This window comes from Scyliorhinus canicula, chromosome 1 (genome assembly GCF_902713615.1).
Source record: "Scyliorhinus canicula chromosome 1, sScyCan1.1, whole genome shotgun sequence".
In the NCBI taxonomy this organism is placed as follows: Eukaryota; Metazoa; Chordata; class Chondrichthyes; order Carcharhiniformes; family Scyliorhinidae; genus Scyliorhinus; species Scyliorhinus canicula.
Genome location: NC_052146.1, coordinates 92,146,260 through 92,164,481, shown reverse-complemented (window position 1 = coordinate 92,164,481; position 18,222 = coordinate 92,146,260). Strand labels below are relative to the sequence as shown.

The window sequence follows — 18,222 nt, the reverse complement described above, 5'->3', positions numbered from 1 at the left end:
GCTCGATGCCTTTGTAGAGGCATACCGAAGAATTGGTCACAGCTTCAACGCCAAGAAAACTCGAGTCCTTCACCAATTTCCCAGGACTGCAAAGAACAAAGAACAAAGAAAGATACAGCACAGGAACAGGCCCTTCGGCCCTCCAAGCCTGTGCCGACCATGCTGCCCGTCTAAACTAAAATCTTCTACACTTCCTGGGTCCGTATCATTCCATATCGAGCCTCTCCCTCCAAGATCAATAGAGATACCCAAACCTCAAGACCCTGGAAAAGTATGATCAATGCAGTCGGATGGGGATCCGCCACAGCAGCTGGGGAGACAGGCATACTAACATCAGCATCCTTGAAAGAACCAAGAGCACCAGCATCGAGGCCACAATCATCCCGACTACCAAAATAAATCTTCTTCGTCCAGCTCAAGGTAGGCTCCCGGGCAACAGGAGGACAAAGGAATAGTTTCAAAGATGCACCCTGAAGGCTTACCTCAAGAAATGCAACATAAATGTCAATGCCAAGGAGACCCTTGCTCAGAAGAAACCTACTTGGAGGAACCTCCTAATTGAATGGACACAATTCTTTGAGGACACCCAACGACTAGAGGAGGCCGGGAAAAGGAGACTGAGAAAGAAATACCAGCGATCTTGAGTACAAGGACCAGTCCTAACTCTGGGAAACACCTACAGACAAATATGTGGCCCTCGGATCGAGCTCATCATCCACGCAAGGACCCATAGAACCCATGACCAGTGACACGTAGTTTCTTAGGTGGACAATTAGATTGGTTAAAATGTGATCACTGAAGAAGCATACCTCCTGAATTATTGAACAGTATTTGTATAGCAATTTATAGAGTCAAAATGATTTTAAAGTGTTGCAGTGACTTTTATAAGGAATGATTTTCTGTGCCAATAGCAATAAGATGAATGACTGACTGTCTTTTTGTCTGGTGGTATTGGATAAAGTAGTAATGTTGACCGGGACACCAGAGATTCCCACTTTTCCGGCTGCAAGGTCATTCAGTTCCAACACAACAGGCAGATGGACCAGAGTTACAATTTTCATCTGAGGATGATACAGTAAACTTTATGTTATTCAACATTGTACCAAGCGGAATGCTCCATTACCCGGAACTTCTGACCTTCCCCAATGGAAATCATTATTCTATTAACTGGAAGTTATCCAGAACCTGAAGATCAGAGTGCTGGCGGATCACCTTGGTATGGCTAGCAAAGCTTGAAATCCTCCTTGTTGGCAACCGCCTACTGTCATTTCTGCATTTTAGTACTGCATCATGCACTATTGTGATTTATAATGTCCATCCTGCTATTATGACATCCATTAAACCAGAGAATAGCTGAGGCAAGAAATAATGAGTGTTCTGTTGACATGAAAACAGAAAATGGACATTTGCCGATGTATTGAAAATCAGAAGGTTTTGATGAATAATGCTTTCTTTCTCATATACAATATCAAGGCTCAAAAAGAATTTACTTGATTTTTTAGTCCCAATCAAATAGACTAATGGAGGATGCCATAATCAATTTGTATTCCAGTAGTAAATTAAACTGTCTGTTAGCTGGCATTTTTGATTAACCGGCACGCATTTGAGCACACAGAATAAAGGATTTTACTGTACTTCTCTCAGTACTATACCAGAGTGTCAGTCTAGGTTATGCACTCATAATCTAGAACTCAATCTAATGCAAAGCACGCACAAGATGACTTTGGCCTTGGAATGGCCACATAAAATATATGTCTGAGGCACTGGTGGTAACAGTCAACTCTGGAGGAATGGAAAAACTGATGACATGGGATTGGCTCTCCATTATGCAGATCCAAATAGAAAATTTTAAAAAAGGGATTCCCTCTAATTGTTTTGAGTGCCCAGGTGATCTCTTCAAGCGCACAGCTCTCTTAAAATTCTTTGCGGGGGGTTGCACAAGCATAGTCATTTAAAGAGTCGACTTGTGTGTGATCGGTGCTGTGGCTTTTGGATTGCTGCTGGACCACACAGCTTAGGGAGAACATTGCACACGGCGCACATTCAATGCTCTGCAACATTCAAAGGTGTCTGCTAAAGTGAAGGGTGGCAGTCGACAACAGAAACAGTCAGGATTCAATAGTTTACATGTGGCTTTGTCAGAGTTCAGCCACAAAAGAATTCTGGTTCACATGAAACTTGACATCAGACAAGCTTCCGAACAGTATCAGTTTACTATAATCCATACAGAGCAGTGACCACAACCCTTCAGGCTTTCTCGGTTTCTCCAATTCATGCCTCTTGCTTCTCTCTCATTTTAACTGTTCCAACACTGGTGGCTCTGCCTTCAGCTGCCAAGATCTTAAGCTCTTGAATTCCCTCCCAAACCCTCACCATCTCTCTCTCTCTCTCTGTTCTTTTAAAACTCTCCTTAAAACCTATCTCTTTGACCAAGCTTTTTGGTCATTTGCCCTAATATCTCCTTACATGGCTCAGTGTTGAATTTTGGTCAATCATGTTCTTCGAAGAGTCTGGAGATGCATGCAAACATTTAATACAATTTTTTTAAATTAGTGCCGTTTTTTTTGCGACTGCGAAGTTAGTGAGGATAAGGATCGAGATATGGAAAGTGCATGTTTCAGGAGAGGACAGTTTTAGACTGAGCTCTGATTCCTTTTTCTCTCTGTTTCGTCTGTCATTACTCAACATTTAGTTTTCCGTTTGCAAGCCTGTCAGTTAGGCAAGAGTGCTGCTGTCACCTTCCACGAGCGAGTCCTCTTATGGGTCAGCAACAAAAAGGGCAAAGTGGACAATATCACTATTAAAATAAGACAGAACCTCTTTCACATTCACAGCTCAAGAAAATAATTGTTTGTTGAAAAGAGAAATTCAGCTCCCTCCCCAATAGCCTTGTACCATCCTAAATAGACTTGCTGTGCTATGTACAATATTCAGTACAGAGGTCAAGGGTTTGACTCCTAGTGTGTGAAGGTCCTGAGCATGAGACAGATAGGTATGGAATATATCAACTGTTAAAAAAACAAACTTGTTGAGGTTGAACAAATAGAATTGTTTTTGTGAATTGGCCACATCAGCAACAACCACGACATAGCTCATCCTACCCAAATATCGGAACAATCCAAATATCCAAAAAATATATATCTATATCTGGTGGTACAACCAAAGCTCATTGCACAGTGAATCCGTATGGCAAGTAAAATTCTACACTGTTAGGGTAGATAACCAATAAGTCAATTCACATTTTATCACGAACATTACTGAACCTGATATTCTGTAAACTATGAATGTGACAATGTATTATATAATACATTTTTAAAATTCTAGTTTCAAACATATTTTGAAAACTCAACCTTGCAACCAACCAGGTACTCCAGCTCAGAAAACATTCAAATGATAATCACAATTACCAGTGATCAAAATCAGATGGAATTGGGGTGTTATATGTCATATTAAAAATAGCTGCAATTAGATATTTCGATAAAATATATTCATGACTAAATCTAGTTTATGTAGGAGTAGCCAACGTACCAAACCACTTGCTAAACTGCTGTGAAACAGTGGGCAATTTCATTTTGTCAAGGGTCATTAACCAGAGAAGAGTCTGGAGCGTATTTGAAATCTACAATTGGTGTTGGTTATAACATGGTCAAACCAGCATCTACTCACAAACTCTATAAATGCAATGCCATGTTTAGGATTGAGGATTTATTTTTGGAATACTAATTTGCAATGTTTTGCAGTATCTCAGGATGTGCAAACAGATTGCCAAAACACAAAAGTGTGTTTTCAAAAGCATCTCACTACCTAAAAAAAAAGTTTGAATTATTTCTAAAGAGAGATCAAAAAAATCAGCTAAAAGGCAATGAGTGGAGTATTTATAAAATGGTGAAAAGTCAAGAAAAAGGTGAAACTCAGTAATTTTCCCTGAATTGCATTTTCATATCACAATAGACTACATTTTGTGATTTCATGCATAACTGTGGAATAAACTCAATTACATCACACAATCTCAAGTCCTGGCTCTACATGCAGGCTAATTTAAGAAAAATATTTCTGGAATTGGAATAAAAGTTTTTTGGTTATATTAACATGGGAAAAATATGAAATTACTGCCTTCAAAGCAAAAAATTGTTCAGCGGTGATCTTGGGGCCTGTCAGACATATGGGTCTGGATTCTCCACCGGCGGGATGTTCCGTTTTGCTGGCAAAACTTGGGGGTTTCCCAATGACGTGGGGCTGACTCACAATGGGAAACCCCATTGACCAGCCGGCGTAACGGAGCATCCCGCCGGCAGGGTGAAACAGAAATGTGGCGCAGCGGGACGGCGAATCCAGCCCATGGTTTTCCGGCCAGTCTCAAGGTTTTCAGGGAACCAGCATAGTTTCACTTCATGAAACACCTAGCTGCTTAAACGGTTTGATTAGATTTGTCTCAAATCCATTCTTTCTGACAATTTTAACAAGACAATGAGTAAGCCCCATCAAGTGCAACCATAGTTCCAGATTCCTCTCATCACATGAGTATGGAATAACGGCAAGTAAGGCAGGATACAGACATATTCATTTTATTTCAGATCCAGTGTATAGGCCACAATGATAAAGATACTGTCAACAGAGAGGAAAATCTAATAATAAACATTATTGTCCTTTTAAGAAACATCTCCACTGATCAATTTAGAACCAGCTTAATCTGAAACAAGCCAGGTTACAGACAAAGAAGATAATAACTTGTATTTGCATGGGACCTTAACATCGTGAAACATCCTAAGATTTTTTTTTTTTACAGGAACATCACCAAATAAATTTGACACTGAGCTACATAAAGAAATACCAGGGCAGATGACGAAAAGCTTGGCCAAGGAGGTGGATTTGGAGGAATGTTTTAAACGTGGAAAGAAAGGTAGAGACACAAAGGTTTAGGTAGAGAATTCCAGGGCTTTGGCAGTTGAAGGCACAGCCATGCAAAATCAGGGGTGTACTCGGGGGAAATTGGGAAGAGCAATAATTGCTTGACTTGCCAGTGAAGTGCAGATCCTGTAAGTCACTGAAAAGGTCAGAATTAGAGGAGTGCATAGATCTTGGAAGGTGGCACAACTGTGTGAGGTTACAGAGATGGGGAAGGGGGAGGTCATGAAGGGATTTGAATTGATAACATATTTGATCCTTGGACCATTTCAAACAGGCCAGAGTCTTTAGTGTCCAAGTGGAAGATAAGAAATTAGATCAGTGAGACAGGGATTGTCCCTGAAAGAGAGTTGAGTCTGATAGCAGAATTGGACTTGGTAGTATTGTGGTTAAAGGGTTTGGCAACAATCCATGCCCTTGTTCACCCAGAAATAATAGCAAGATACCAGAGAGCCCCCAGCACCCATATCTGAGCATGAGGCACCACCTTCAGGAAGGGAAAAGAATTGGGACAAACTCAAATGCTAGTTTTGATAAAATAATTGGACTTGCCAACTCATTGGGCCCATAACAAGCTGAAGGGGATGAATGGCCTACTTCTGTTCCTTACATAAGCCCTGCAAATTCAAGAGACCGTGTGCTACAGTGTTACTGAAACCTTTCACGTAATTTTTAAACTTTTGAAAACGTGCATATTCAAACACAAGCAGAATTGCAGACAAGGTCACCATTTTAAAAACAAATTATGATCCGCTCAACGTTAACCCAGAAAATTAACAGTTGACTAACTTTCTCAGAATGAAAATGCCCCGTCAATGCAGAACCGCTTATCCTACAATTTTAGTCTTTATAAGTTGATAATAGGTTTGCCATAGTTAGTTAAAAAATGTCACTTTGGATTTAACTTGAGATGACTTTTTGGCTTAAAATAGGAATTTGCAACTGGCTAAACTCCAACTGATAAGGAAGTAGTATTCAGAATAGAATTCATTGCAGGTTGGGTAAATGGATTAAGTTATACAACAAAAAATAAATCGTTGATTATTACGTGCTGAATCAGTCCGAACGCACATATAAATTAGACTGTCAAGCAATCGTAAAGCACTCATATAGTTGTGTAGAGGGTAAGAAACAAACACTCCAGAGGAATTTGAATTATTTATAAATTGCAAATGTGAAATCGCAAATGTGAAGCTGAAGGTTTTACAGCTTTCAACATTTTGCAACCGTTTATTATTTTGTTTTACAGTTTATTGATCTAGAAGGCCCACATTTCTGGTTATTGTTCCCAATGCAAACCAATTTTATATCTCTCCAATTCTTAATTTCCACCCATCAATTAAGCTTCTCATTCATTTTATTTACTGATTTTCAGGATATGGGTTTCACTGCAAACCAACATTTATTTCCAATCCCTAAGTGCCTTCAAGTGGTGCTTCAGTTCCAAGTCAGAAGGGTACGTGGCTTGGAAGAGAATTTGAAAATGGTGGCATTCCTGTGCATCTGCTGCTTTCATCCTTTTAAGTGGTAGGCCACATGTTTGGAAAGTGATATCAAAGCAGTCTTAGTCAGTTATTGTAATGCATCTTGCAGATGGTATATACTGCTGCCACTGTGTACTGTTGTTGAAGGAGGAAGGAGGAATATTTAAGTTGGTGGATGGAGTGGTAATCAAGCAGGCTGCTTTGTCCTGGATAGTTTTGAACTTGAGTATTATTGGTCTCATCTAGGCAAGTAAGGAGTATTCCATTTCACTCCTGACCTGTTCTCTGCAGATGGTGGACAAGCTCTGGGGAGACAGGTGGTGAGTAACTCAGGTAACTCAGGTGGTAGTGCCATTGAAAGTCAAGGGGAGTTGGCACAAGTGTTACGTACTACTTATCAACCCAAGCTCGAATGCTGTGCAGGTCTTACATGTGGATATGGACTGTTTCTGTTTCTCAGGAGTTGCAAATGGTGCTGAACAATTGTACAACTGTAAGTGAACATCCCTACTTAGAACCATAGAACTCCTATAGTGCTGAAGGAGGGTATTCAGCCAATCGTGTCTGGACCCACCCTCTGAAAGAGCACCCTCCCTAGACCCATTCCCCACCCTATCCTTATAACTCCACCTAACCTGCACACCTTTGAACATTAAGAGGCAATTTAGCATGGGCAATCCATCTAACCTGCACATCGTTGGACTGTGGTAGGAGACCGGAGCACCCGGAGGAAAGACATGCAGACACGGGAGAACGTGCAAACTCCACTCACTCGCTCAAGGCTGGAATTGAACCCAGGTTTCTAGCGCTGTGAGGCAGCAGTGCTGACCACTGTGCTACCCTAACTTCTGACCTTATGATGGAGAGAAGGTCATTGTTAAGCAGCAGAAGATGACTGGGCTCAGCACTACCTTGAAAACTCTTGGCATGGTGCCATGGGGCTGGAATGATTGGCCTCCGACAACAACAACCATCATCCTTTGTGCTAGGTGTGACTTTAACCAATGAGGCATTATGTTGTTCCCCGATTCCCATTGACTTCAATTTTACATTAATTTCTTGTTAATCTTTTGCCAAATCAATAGCTATTTTGAATCACGGGAAGGGATTACATGATCCGGACACAAATGCAAATGGAATATGGATTAGCACTATTCTGAAAATAACTGAATAGCAGATAGTCTTGCAGGGATATCCCTGATCGCTAGAAAGATAATGATTACGTCTCACTTCACTAATTTTCACAATTAATATCATACATTGTTAGAGGTGACAAATGCCGATATCCTTGTGAATATCGCAGCCAACCTCAGCTCTATACAAATTATCACAGCACGAAAATGAAATAAAAGCCTATTTCACCTGCTTAAAACAATGGGAAGTGGCAGCAACAGCACCTGTCTCCTTAAGGTATTTGTCCCAACTGAAATGACCTGAAAGCAGAAATAAAATGGTGAATAAATTAAATTCAGTAACAAAAAACAAAGAAAGAAAAATGGGAAGGAAACATCATTTACTCTGTAAGTTCCTAAGTCTAGTCACAAACCTGTAAATTCAGAAGTAAACTTTGTACTTGCTTCAGCATAATAAAGGTCAAAAACCACTTTGGAACGTTTTATCGGTTCCATTTGTTCTCATCGCATCCTTTGTCCTGATGTGTGCTCAATGTTTCCATACACATTGAACCCAGCCAGCTATATAGGCAGAAAGCAAAGACTGTAGTATGACTGCAGTGGTGCCTTGTGAATCACAGAATGGATCTAAAGTCAACACTGGGGCTGAGTTCAAACTGGGCTGAGATCCGGACATGTCACTTGCACCTCAAAAAATTCAAGGGGTGGTGAAGCAGTGAGATGCTATGTTTTAAAAGAAACACAGAAAAGCCAAGGAAAATTGGGACAGAGTCAATGACACACACCAGGGTGGACTTTTACAGGCTATCCAAGATTTAAGCATCCCAATATTATTGCAACAAGCTACGAATTTCAATGTTGGGTGTACTGACAGTACAAGCTGTGGTACTGCGTTGCTTTAAGCTTGCTTTTGCCAATTACTTTTTACAAGTCATTTGTGGCATCAGAAAAACGTAGAACCAAGTTAGCTTGTATGACACAAAACTGGAATCGTTTTTATGATGTAACAATGAACACTGGTTCAGAACACTGAATTAATTTGGTGGGTTGGTGCCACAACTGTCTAATACTGAGATTGGTACAGGGAATAAAACTCAATAAATATGCCGCTTCTGCAGATTTGGTCTCAAATATATGCTGGAGTAAAATGAAATACGCTCAATTTTACTTGTCCCTGATCGACAGAAATAACCGGTATTTACAGACACTGAGCGAGTGTCTATCGAGCAGGAAAAACATAGTTCAAAATGTAGAAAATAGGAGAGCAAGAGTAAGTCATTCAGACCTTCTTGCCCACTCCGTCAATCAACATAATCTTGGCACTTTTGCAGGAAGTTGACACACCCACCAGATTAAAAATTACATTCACGGGAATTCAAGTTTAAAATTCTGGGTAACTACCATAAAGCTGGTTTAGATCTCCAACTCCGTGACGACCCGACAGGCTGAAGATCATGAATTTTTGAAAGTTCAGCATGTGATCTTATTGCCAACTGCCACTAATAGATACATTCCTTACTTCAACATCTTCCTCAACCCAAGATTTCAAATTTTAGAAAACTACCAAGTCACCAAGCTGTATTGCAGATTAGCACCAAATTTGGCATCAGGACAAGCCTAAGGTAGTTCTGGACATTAAGGCCGAGAATCTGAGTTCAAATACTTACATGGCCACACCGCTCCCAATCTTTGTAGTCTCCACCAGACCGGTAAACCTTGAGATGTCCCTCCAACTTTGACCTTTTGTGAAGCCCACATTTTCTTTTCTCCCCAGCATGGCTGTGCTTTCCGTGATTTAGACCCTCAGTTCTGAAATGCTCACTAAAGCTCTCCATCTCTCCCCTTCTTTGAAGGTACCTGTTCAAACTTATCTCTTTCACCATATGCTGGATTTTCCGCTCCCCCACCGGCTGATATGAAGGCAGATGGGCAAATAAAATCCAACGGGTGGCCTTCCCGTTGCCTACCTGCCTGTTGCCAACTTGTCTGAAATGTTACAGGGTTTGCAGGGGAGGCATCAGACACCCTTCCCATCCTCGAGCCTATTTACAGCCATTTAAGGGCCTAATCCGACCATCACCTGGGCTGAGCTGGTGACAGGCAGCTAAAGCAGGTTGGCAGACCTCAGCAAGGTATCTGACCCCAGACGTACCTGGGCTCCTTGATGGCATTTCCTGTTATACCAGTAGTGGCTGCTTGTGCTGCCGGACATCCAATTGGCCTGCAGCCCTCTAACGTAGGATGTTCCATCAAGATAGGATGGGAAGTCACACCTTAAATAAATTTTTTCAGCTCCCAGTGTTAAACTTCTGCGGGGCAGCAGTCGGAATCATTGGTGGACTTCACCTCAACGTTATAGTCTGCCAGGGGTGAGGGCCCCTCTACATTCCAGCCCCAAGTTTTCAGACACTTCTTGAAATATCTTCTTTGGCACATTGACAATTTTTGTTTGCCACTTTGCCAAGATGCACCTTGGGATACTTTGCTGGATTAAAATCTAAATTATTTTATTGATGAACAGTCGCATTTTATTAAACAAATAAATATGAAACAACCCGTATTCAGTGTTCTAATCAATTTTACCTGCTTATTGACGTTTATATGTACTCTAAACAGGGTTTTCACCAGGCACCGCAAGGAGCAGGATGCTCCCGGCCGGCGGCACCGGATGCTATTGCCGTGAACCAGATAAGGGGTACGATTTAATCAAAAAGTGTCTCATCAGGCGCGATTTCCTGGGTGTTTCCTGACGGCCGACCCAGCGAGAACATGGCCTGTATTTAATGGCACTTAGGGATGACAATTATCCCTTTTGAGCTTTACGCTGGAACTGGCTGTAACGCCAGCTGACTTGACAGACTCACCCCCAGGAGTCCCCCTGCTAACAAGGGGGAGCTGCTTTTAAACGCTCCTTATGAACAGTCAGCACACAAGCCTAGCACTTTCTAGACCTATGCCGCGTTTCGGTGATGCCAACCTGGCGTGGCTTCTGGTGAGGTGGGTCACCCTGTTTTCCCTCGGGGGTCGGAGTACCAACAGCAGGGCCAATGCTGCCTGGGAGGCAGCGGCAGGGGCCGTCAGTTAGGCCAGCGTGACCAGGAGGATTGCTGTACAGTGAAAGGAGAAGACCCAACGGCCCCCACCGGGCCGCAAGAGTAAGTTAATGCCGGCCGTCTGGCATCAGTTCTGTCTGCCATCCCCTAGCCAGGGCAGCACAGTTGCACAGTGGTTAGCATTGTGGCTTCACAGCGCCAGGGTCCCAGGTTCGATTCCCCGCTGGGTTATTATCTGTGCGGTGGATTGGCCATGCTAAATTGCCCTTCGTGTCCAAATAAAAAAAGATCAGGAGGGGTTATTGAGTTACAGGGATAGGGTGGCAGTGAGGGCTTAAGTGGGTCAGTGCAGACGCGATGGGCCGAATGGCCACCTTCTGCACTGTTTGTTCTATTTTCTATCCTCAGCAACCACCACCCCCCGCACCCCTCCCACCAAGCACACCCTGGCACCCACCAGCACAACCCCTCCATGCCACCTGCCATAGATCCTTCCTGATGCACCAAGTACACAGCTCACAATGCCCCCTCTGCCCCATAGAAGAAGTTAGCCTATAGTCAGTGTGAAAAGGCCCAGCCAGGCAGCGAAGTGCCAAACATCAGAGTCCTTACCCCCCTAAGAGAAGCCCTGGAGATCGTAGGGCTGGCTGTGGAGAGAGCAGTCATGAACAGCGAGGTTGGCCTGCGCTACAGAGGTGACGGTCCACTTCCCTTCACCCAGATGACCTGCATCAAGTGAGTTGTTCATGTCAGACAAAATGACCCCATGTCCCTTCTCCCGCAGAATCTTCAGCTGATGGGGCAGTGCCATCTGAGGTCAGCCCCATCCACAGGTCTGCTGGATCCCAGAACTCAGCTCAGACCCAGTCAAATGCCAAGCCTCTGGGCAAGATTATCCCAGAACTGACGCAGGCTTGGCTGTTGATTCAGGAGGGGATGTCAGTGACACTCCGGGGATTGGAGGAGTCTCAAAGCCTATGAGCACATGAGATAGCAGATGGAATGCATGGTACCGAGGCCAGCACCGCTAGGGTGGCGACCGCAGTGGAAATCCAGGAGCACGACATTAGCATCATGAGTGGTGGTGTCCAGGGCGGGGCTCAGTCAGTGACAGCCATGGCTGAGGGCCACATCATCATGTCCCAGTTGGCAAGGAACGTGTCCCAAATGCAGGTGGATATTGCCGAGGCTCTGCAGAGTATGGCGCAGATGCAGGTGAACATTGCCGAGGCTCACCGGAGCATGTCCCAGTCACATAGAACAGCACAGCATAGTACAGGCCCTTTTGTTGTCTTTCTTTTCCTGTGGCTCTATTCCAATTATGGCAATCTGTGAGTTTGCCCTCCTTTCTTTTGATATATATGTTCTAATGCTCAGAGTCACCAGGTATCAAATGATACCACCACAAGGTTCAACCGGCTATTGATCAAAGAGCCAAACACCAGTTTGTTAGTTCAAGGTCAAGGGTACTTTATTTACACACAATTAGTCATGCAACATAAACACTAATGGTTAACTACACCTATCGACTAAGACAACCTGTACCTAATTCAGGCACCCGGCTTAGGTCAGAGGAACAGTGGCTGCTGTCCGATTCTGGATTTATCGAGTCTGGAGAAGTAACTGCTGCTCAGCTAGGCTCATCCGTCTGGTAGCGAGCGTTGAACTTGGACTTGCTTCTTGTGGTGCTACGATTGGAGATGGACGTTGCCGGGGCGCCAGGACCAAAAGAGGATGAACATGTGGCGGACTCTCTTCCTATACTTTCGCGCTCTTTCGGGCGGTCCTTTCAGTTTGGACCTCACTAATTGGGTGATTCCTGATCACTCTGTTCGATTCCTTACCAATAAGTGGGCGGGGATCTGGATGGCTGGGCATGTCCCAAGCGGTCATTGACCCCGTTGTTTGTGTGTCCCTTGAACAGGGAGTGGCGCCGAAATGTCTGGGACTGCCCCGGTTGTTCGAGTACCAGTCCTTTGTCCTGGTGAAGGTGGGCCATCAAATGCTAATCGGCCCATTAAAATGCTAATTAGACAGAGTTTCGATACCGTCTGGACTCCTTGCTTACAAATATACATTTCAGGCTCTGAGCCTGCCTGAGTCTTGGCTTTGTCCATTTTACCCGCGAGGCTTTGCAAGTTTCTCTGTCCCTAGTTGGAAGTGGCCACCCCAGATGGCTACACTTTGTTGTGCCGACCATTTATCCTAATCTAAGGTCAACCTAACCTACACCCCTTCAATTTACTGCTGTCCATGTGCCTGTCCATGAGTCGCTTAAATGTCCCTAATGACTCAGACTCCATCACCTCTGCTGGCAGTGCATTCCACGCACCCACCACTCTCTGTAAAGAACCTACCTCTGACATCTCCCCTATACCTTCCTCCAATCACCTTAAAACTATGTCCCCTCATGACAGCCATTTCCACCCTGGGGAAAAGTCCCTGGCTATCCACTCTATCCAAGCCCCTCATCACATTGTACACCTCTATCAAGTCACCTCTCTCCCTTCTTCGTTCCAGTGAGAATAGCCCTAGCTCCCTCAATCTTTCTTCATAAGACATGCCCTCCATTCCAGACAACATCCTGGTAAATCTCCTCTGTATTATCTCCAAAGCATCCACATCCTTCCTATAATGAGGCAACCAGAACTGGACACAATATTCCAAGTGTGGTCTAACTAGGATTTTATAAAGCTGCAGCAAAACCTCGCGGCTCTTAAACTCAATCCCCCTGTTAATGAAAGCCAACACACCAAACGCCTTCTTTACAACGCTATCAACCTGGGTGGCAACTTTGGGGGATATATGTACATGGACCCCAAGATTACTCTGTTCCTCCACATTTCCCAAGAATCCTGCCTTTAACCCTGTATTCAGCATTCAAATTCAACCTTCCAAAATGAATCACTTCACATTTATCCAGCTTGAACTCCATCTGCCACTTCTGAGCCCAGCTCTGCATCCTGTCAATGTCCTGCAACAGCCCTCAACACTATCTACAACTCCACCAACCTTTGTGTCATCGGCAAACTTACTAACCCACCCTTCCATTTCCTCATCCACGAAGGAGCATTGCTCAGGGTGTCAACACCATGATGCAGGCAACGGGGAGGTGCCAGGACGTCAGGGATCTCTAGAGCTCACTTCCCGTGGGGACCCACAGGACCCTACAGGTGCCATCTGGGAGGAGGGAGTACTGGAGGCTGACCCAGTGCCGGCCACCAGAGAAACAAAGGCAGTCTGCACTTCATCCGAATCCCCCCTCTTGACACTGGCGTGTCTCAAGTGCATCCTGGGGACACACCCATAGCAGCAGAGCACGGAAGATTAAGACAATTGAGGAGCACTGAGTGGGCATGGAGGGGGGGGGGGGGGCACCATCTGCTGCTAGGGACATTGGAAGATTCAAATGCTCATCATTAAACATCTAACACCTGATGCATGTGCAACCTCTGTCATGTTATTCTGCACTGCGGGCCGGCCTGCACCCCCGACACCTGTTGCCCATGCTCTCCCATCCCCTACCCCCAGGCACAGTGGTCCTAGTTCAAGAGCCCCCAATGCAGACCCCGTTTAGGTGATGTGTGTAAGCGTGCTGTCAGCAGAAAGACAGGAGTCTGAGAGAAGGCAGGACACGCAAGGGTGGGGGAGGCTTGGTGGATATGAAGGTTCAGGGGTGGAAGCCCTAACTGATTGGCGCTCGCTCTCCTTCAATTCGTTACAGATTGCACAGTGGATGGTGTTGTTGCAGCGGCCGCCCTCACAGCGCTGGAGGCAGCCCCATATGCTGGAGAAGGCTGCAGCCGCATTAATGCAGGCTAGAGGCGGCACCACAGTGGGCCGCTGTACACCCTGCAGGCTCGGCCAACCATCAGGCCGAGGAAGGACCCAGAGGGGGATGCTGGCAATGGCCCAAGGTGTAAAGGCGTCATTGGTTATACGAGGAGATGACAGTCGGCATGTGCCATGGGAGGCTCTGTCTCAACAAGGAGACAGTGTGGGACCTGTGCCATGTCATTGCAGATTTGGTACCGTGTGGAGGAGGAGGAGGATATCTGCTCCCGGTGGCGGTGAAGGTCACCACAGCCCTGAACTTTTATTCCACCGGTTGATTCCAGGGCTCGATCAGGGACTTGTGTGGCATCTCACAAGCTACAGCTCATAAGTGCATCCGTGAAGTCACCACAGATGCCCTGAATGCCCAGGCAGCTGACCATATCAACTTTGAGCTAGACCAAGCCTTTCAAGATGCCCGGGCAGCAGCATTGTCCACCATCACCAGGATACCCTTGGTCCAGGTGCTAATAGACAGCGTACATGTTGACTTGCATGCACCAGGGCATCAGAGAGTGCCTTTCATTAACAGGAAGGGGTTCCACTCCCTAAATGTTCAATGTGTGCGACCACAACATCAAGATTTTTCATAGAATTTACAGTGCAGAAGGAGACCATTCAGCCCATTGAGTCTGCACCGGCCCTTGGAAAGAGCACCCCGATTAAGCCCATGCCTCCACCCTATCCCTTAACCCAGAAACCCCAACCAACCTTTTTGGATACTAAGGGCAATTTATCATGGCCAATCCACCTAACCTGTACATCTTTGGACTGTGGGAGGAAACCGGAGCACCCAGAGGAAACCCACACAGACATGGGGAGAGCGTGTGGACTCCACACAGTCAGTGATCCAAGGCGGGAATCGAACCTGGGACCCTGGAGCGGTGAAGCAACTGCGCTAACCACTGTGCTACCATGTCGTTCATCCCACGACCTTGCGGAACTGTGTCATCAGATGCTGACAAGACGTCCAACATGCTGTCCATTGTGCCACAGAGCCACGCTTATTTTTGGTGAAATGAGGGAGCAGGCTCGAGGGATAGAATAGGCCACTCCTACTGCTTACTTTGATAAGTGACAGCCAAAATCCAACAGGAATAATCTATTAAGACTGCTATTGGCAGCTTCACTATTTCTAGAAATAATTGGCTACTCTTGAGTTCTTGCTGCAGAAGTGATAGCTAACCACTGATTGATTATAGGCTTCGCATTGCCACGAGAGTTGGAACACTGAATGCATTTCCTAACTGCTGTGTAAGAACAGGTTTATAGCAAATGCTTCAATAACAAGGTGCCAATTCAAATGTTTATTTCTCAATTTCATGCCAGTCATTACAACGGCCAACAGAGAACTGCATTGAATGGAAGGTCTTATTTCATCAGGTTTCATGTGGCATCTCAATCATGGACAGTCCATTCTCTGGCAAAGCAACAAAAGTTACTGGAAAATTCCTACCAGAAACATGGGCAGCTCTCAAAAATATTCCTGGAAAAAGAAGGTTCTACAAATCTAAAAATGGTCAAAATATTGATCCCATTCTTAATGCTCACTTTATTTTCATATGCACAAGGAAGCAGGAATGGGTCATCAACTCCTCATTCCACTGACACCCTCCCCATGATAACTTTCGTCTCCCTTGTTAGTTGAGCAACTATTTATCTCTGCCTTAAAAATATTGACTCACCCTGCCTCTATTGCTCTCTGAGGAAGAGAGCGTCATAGATTCACGAGTCTAAGAAAAGATTTCTTCTCAGGTCCTCTTAAATGGGAGACCTCTTGGGCGGGATTCTCCGAGCCCGCGCCAGGTCGGAGAATCGGCGGGGACACGGGAAATTCCCACCACGCAGACGCCAGGAAACGATTCTCCGCCAATCGTGCCCGCGCAGTCACCGCGGCGCCAGTTGCGGGCCACTGAAAGAGGCCCCTGCAGCGATTCACCGCGGGAGACCGGCCGAACTCCCGCCGTAACCACCCAATGGGAGCTCAGGCCTGTGGCCGCGGTGGACGACCTGGTGGGGAGTCGGGGGAATCTGACACAATAGGAATGAACACACAACACAGAGACAGTGCCTCCCCAGTGTCGCATTTGGGGTGGTATCCCAAAGATGCATTCGGGAATCCCTCTCGGATGTTCCCAGATAAGGGTGCACACGGCAATTGTCCAGAAGGGCTAACTTCCCCTGCACTGCGCTGGGAACCCATCCGACTAGGCGATTTAAATCACAAACTTTGGATGGTTCTGCTAATTGTTGCTCTGAATGAATTAAGAAGACATAAAAACACTTAGAACATAGAACAGTACAGCATAGAACAGGCCCTTCGGCCCTCGATGTTGTGCCGAGCAATGATCACCCTACTTAAACCCACATACCCGTAACCCAACAATCCCCCCATTATAGAACGATACAGCGCAGTACAGGCCCTTCGGCCCTCGATGTTGCACCGACATGGAAAAAATCTAAAGGCCATCTAACCTACACTATGCCCTTATTATCCATATGCTTATCCAATAAATTTTTAAATGCCCTCAATGTTGGCGTGTTCACTACTGTTGCAGGTAGGGCATTCCACGGCCTCACCACTCTTTGCGTGAAAAACCCACCTCTGACCTCTGTCCTATATCTATTACCCCTCAATTTAAGGCTATGTCCCCTCGTGCTAGCCACCTCCATCCGCGGGAGAAGGCTCTCGCTGTCCACCCTATCTAACCCTCTGATCATTTTGTATGCCTCTATTAAGTCACCTCTTAACCTTCTTCTCTCTAACGAAAACAACCTCAAGACCATCAGCCTTTCCTCATAAGATTTTCCCTCCATACCAGGCAACATCCTGGTAAATCTCCTCTGCACCCGTTCCATAGCTTCCACGTCCTTCCTATAATGAGGCGACCAGAACTGTACGCAATACTCCAAATGCGGCCGTACTAGAGTTTTGTACAACTGCAACATGACCTCATGGCTCCGGAACTCAATCCCTCTACCAATAAAGGCCAACACACCATAGGCCTTCTTCACAACCCTATCAACCTGGGTGGCAACTTTCAGGGATCTATGTACATGGACACCGAGATCCCTCTGCTCATCCACACTACCAAGAATTTTACCATTAGCCAAATATTCCGCATTTCTGTTATTCTTTCCAAAGTGAATCACCTCACACTTCTCCACATTAAACTCCATTTGCCACCTCTCAGCCCAGCTCTGCAGCTTATCTATGTCCCTCTGTAACCTGCAACATCCTTCCGCACTGTCTACAACTCCACCGACTTTAGTGTCGTCTGCAAATTTACTCACCCATCCTTCTGCGCCCTCCTCTAGGTCATTTATAAAAATGACAAACAGCAACGGCCCCAGAACAGATCCTTGTGGTACGCCACTCATAACTGAACTCCATTCTGAACATTTCCCATCAACTACCACTCTCTGTCTTCTTTCAACTAGCCAATTTCTGATCCACATCTCTAAATCACCCTCAATCCCCAGCCTCCGTATTTTCTGCACTAGACGACCGTGGGGAACCTTATCAAACGCTTTACTGAAATCCATATACACCACATCAACTGCTCTACCCTCATCTACCTGTTCAGTCACCTTCTCAAAGAACTCGATAAGGTTTGTGAGGCATGACCTACCCTTCACAAAACCATGCTGACTGTCCCTAATCATATTATTCCTATCTAGATGATTATAAAGCGTATCTTTTATAATCCTCTCCAAGACTTTACCCACCACAGACGTTAGGCTCACCGGCCTATAGTTACCGGGGTTATCTCTACTCCCCTTCTTGAACAAAGGGACCACATTTGCTATCCT

The 18,222-nt window shown here is 45.3% G+C and overlaps 1 protein-coding gene across 8 annotated transcripts in view; it reads right to left on the bottom strand.

Annotated features, from left to right (window-relative positions):
* The window catches only part of LOC119965089 (polycomb protein SCMH1-like), a 331,788-nt gene that overhangs the window by 174,426 nt on the left and 139,140 nt on the right, over positions 1–18,222 (bottom strand). For 6 of the 8 annotated variants that reach the window (XM_038795382.1, XM_038795417.1, XM_038795392.1 and 3 more), the window contains one exon: positions 7,752–7,822. In XM_038795382.1, coding sequence (XP_038651310.1) covers positions 7,752–7,822 — 71 coding nt within the window. Of the gene's footprint in view, positions 1–7,751; positions 7,823–7,935; positions 8,084–18,222 lie in introns of all 8 variants that reach the window. The other 2 variants (XM_038795407.1, XM_038795398.1) reach the window with 1 other exon arrangement.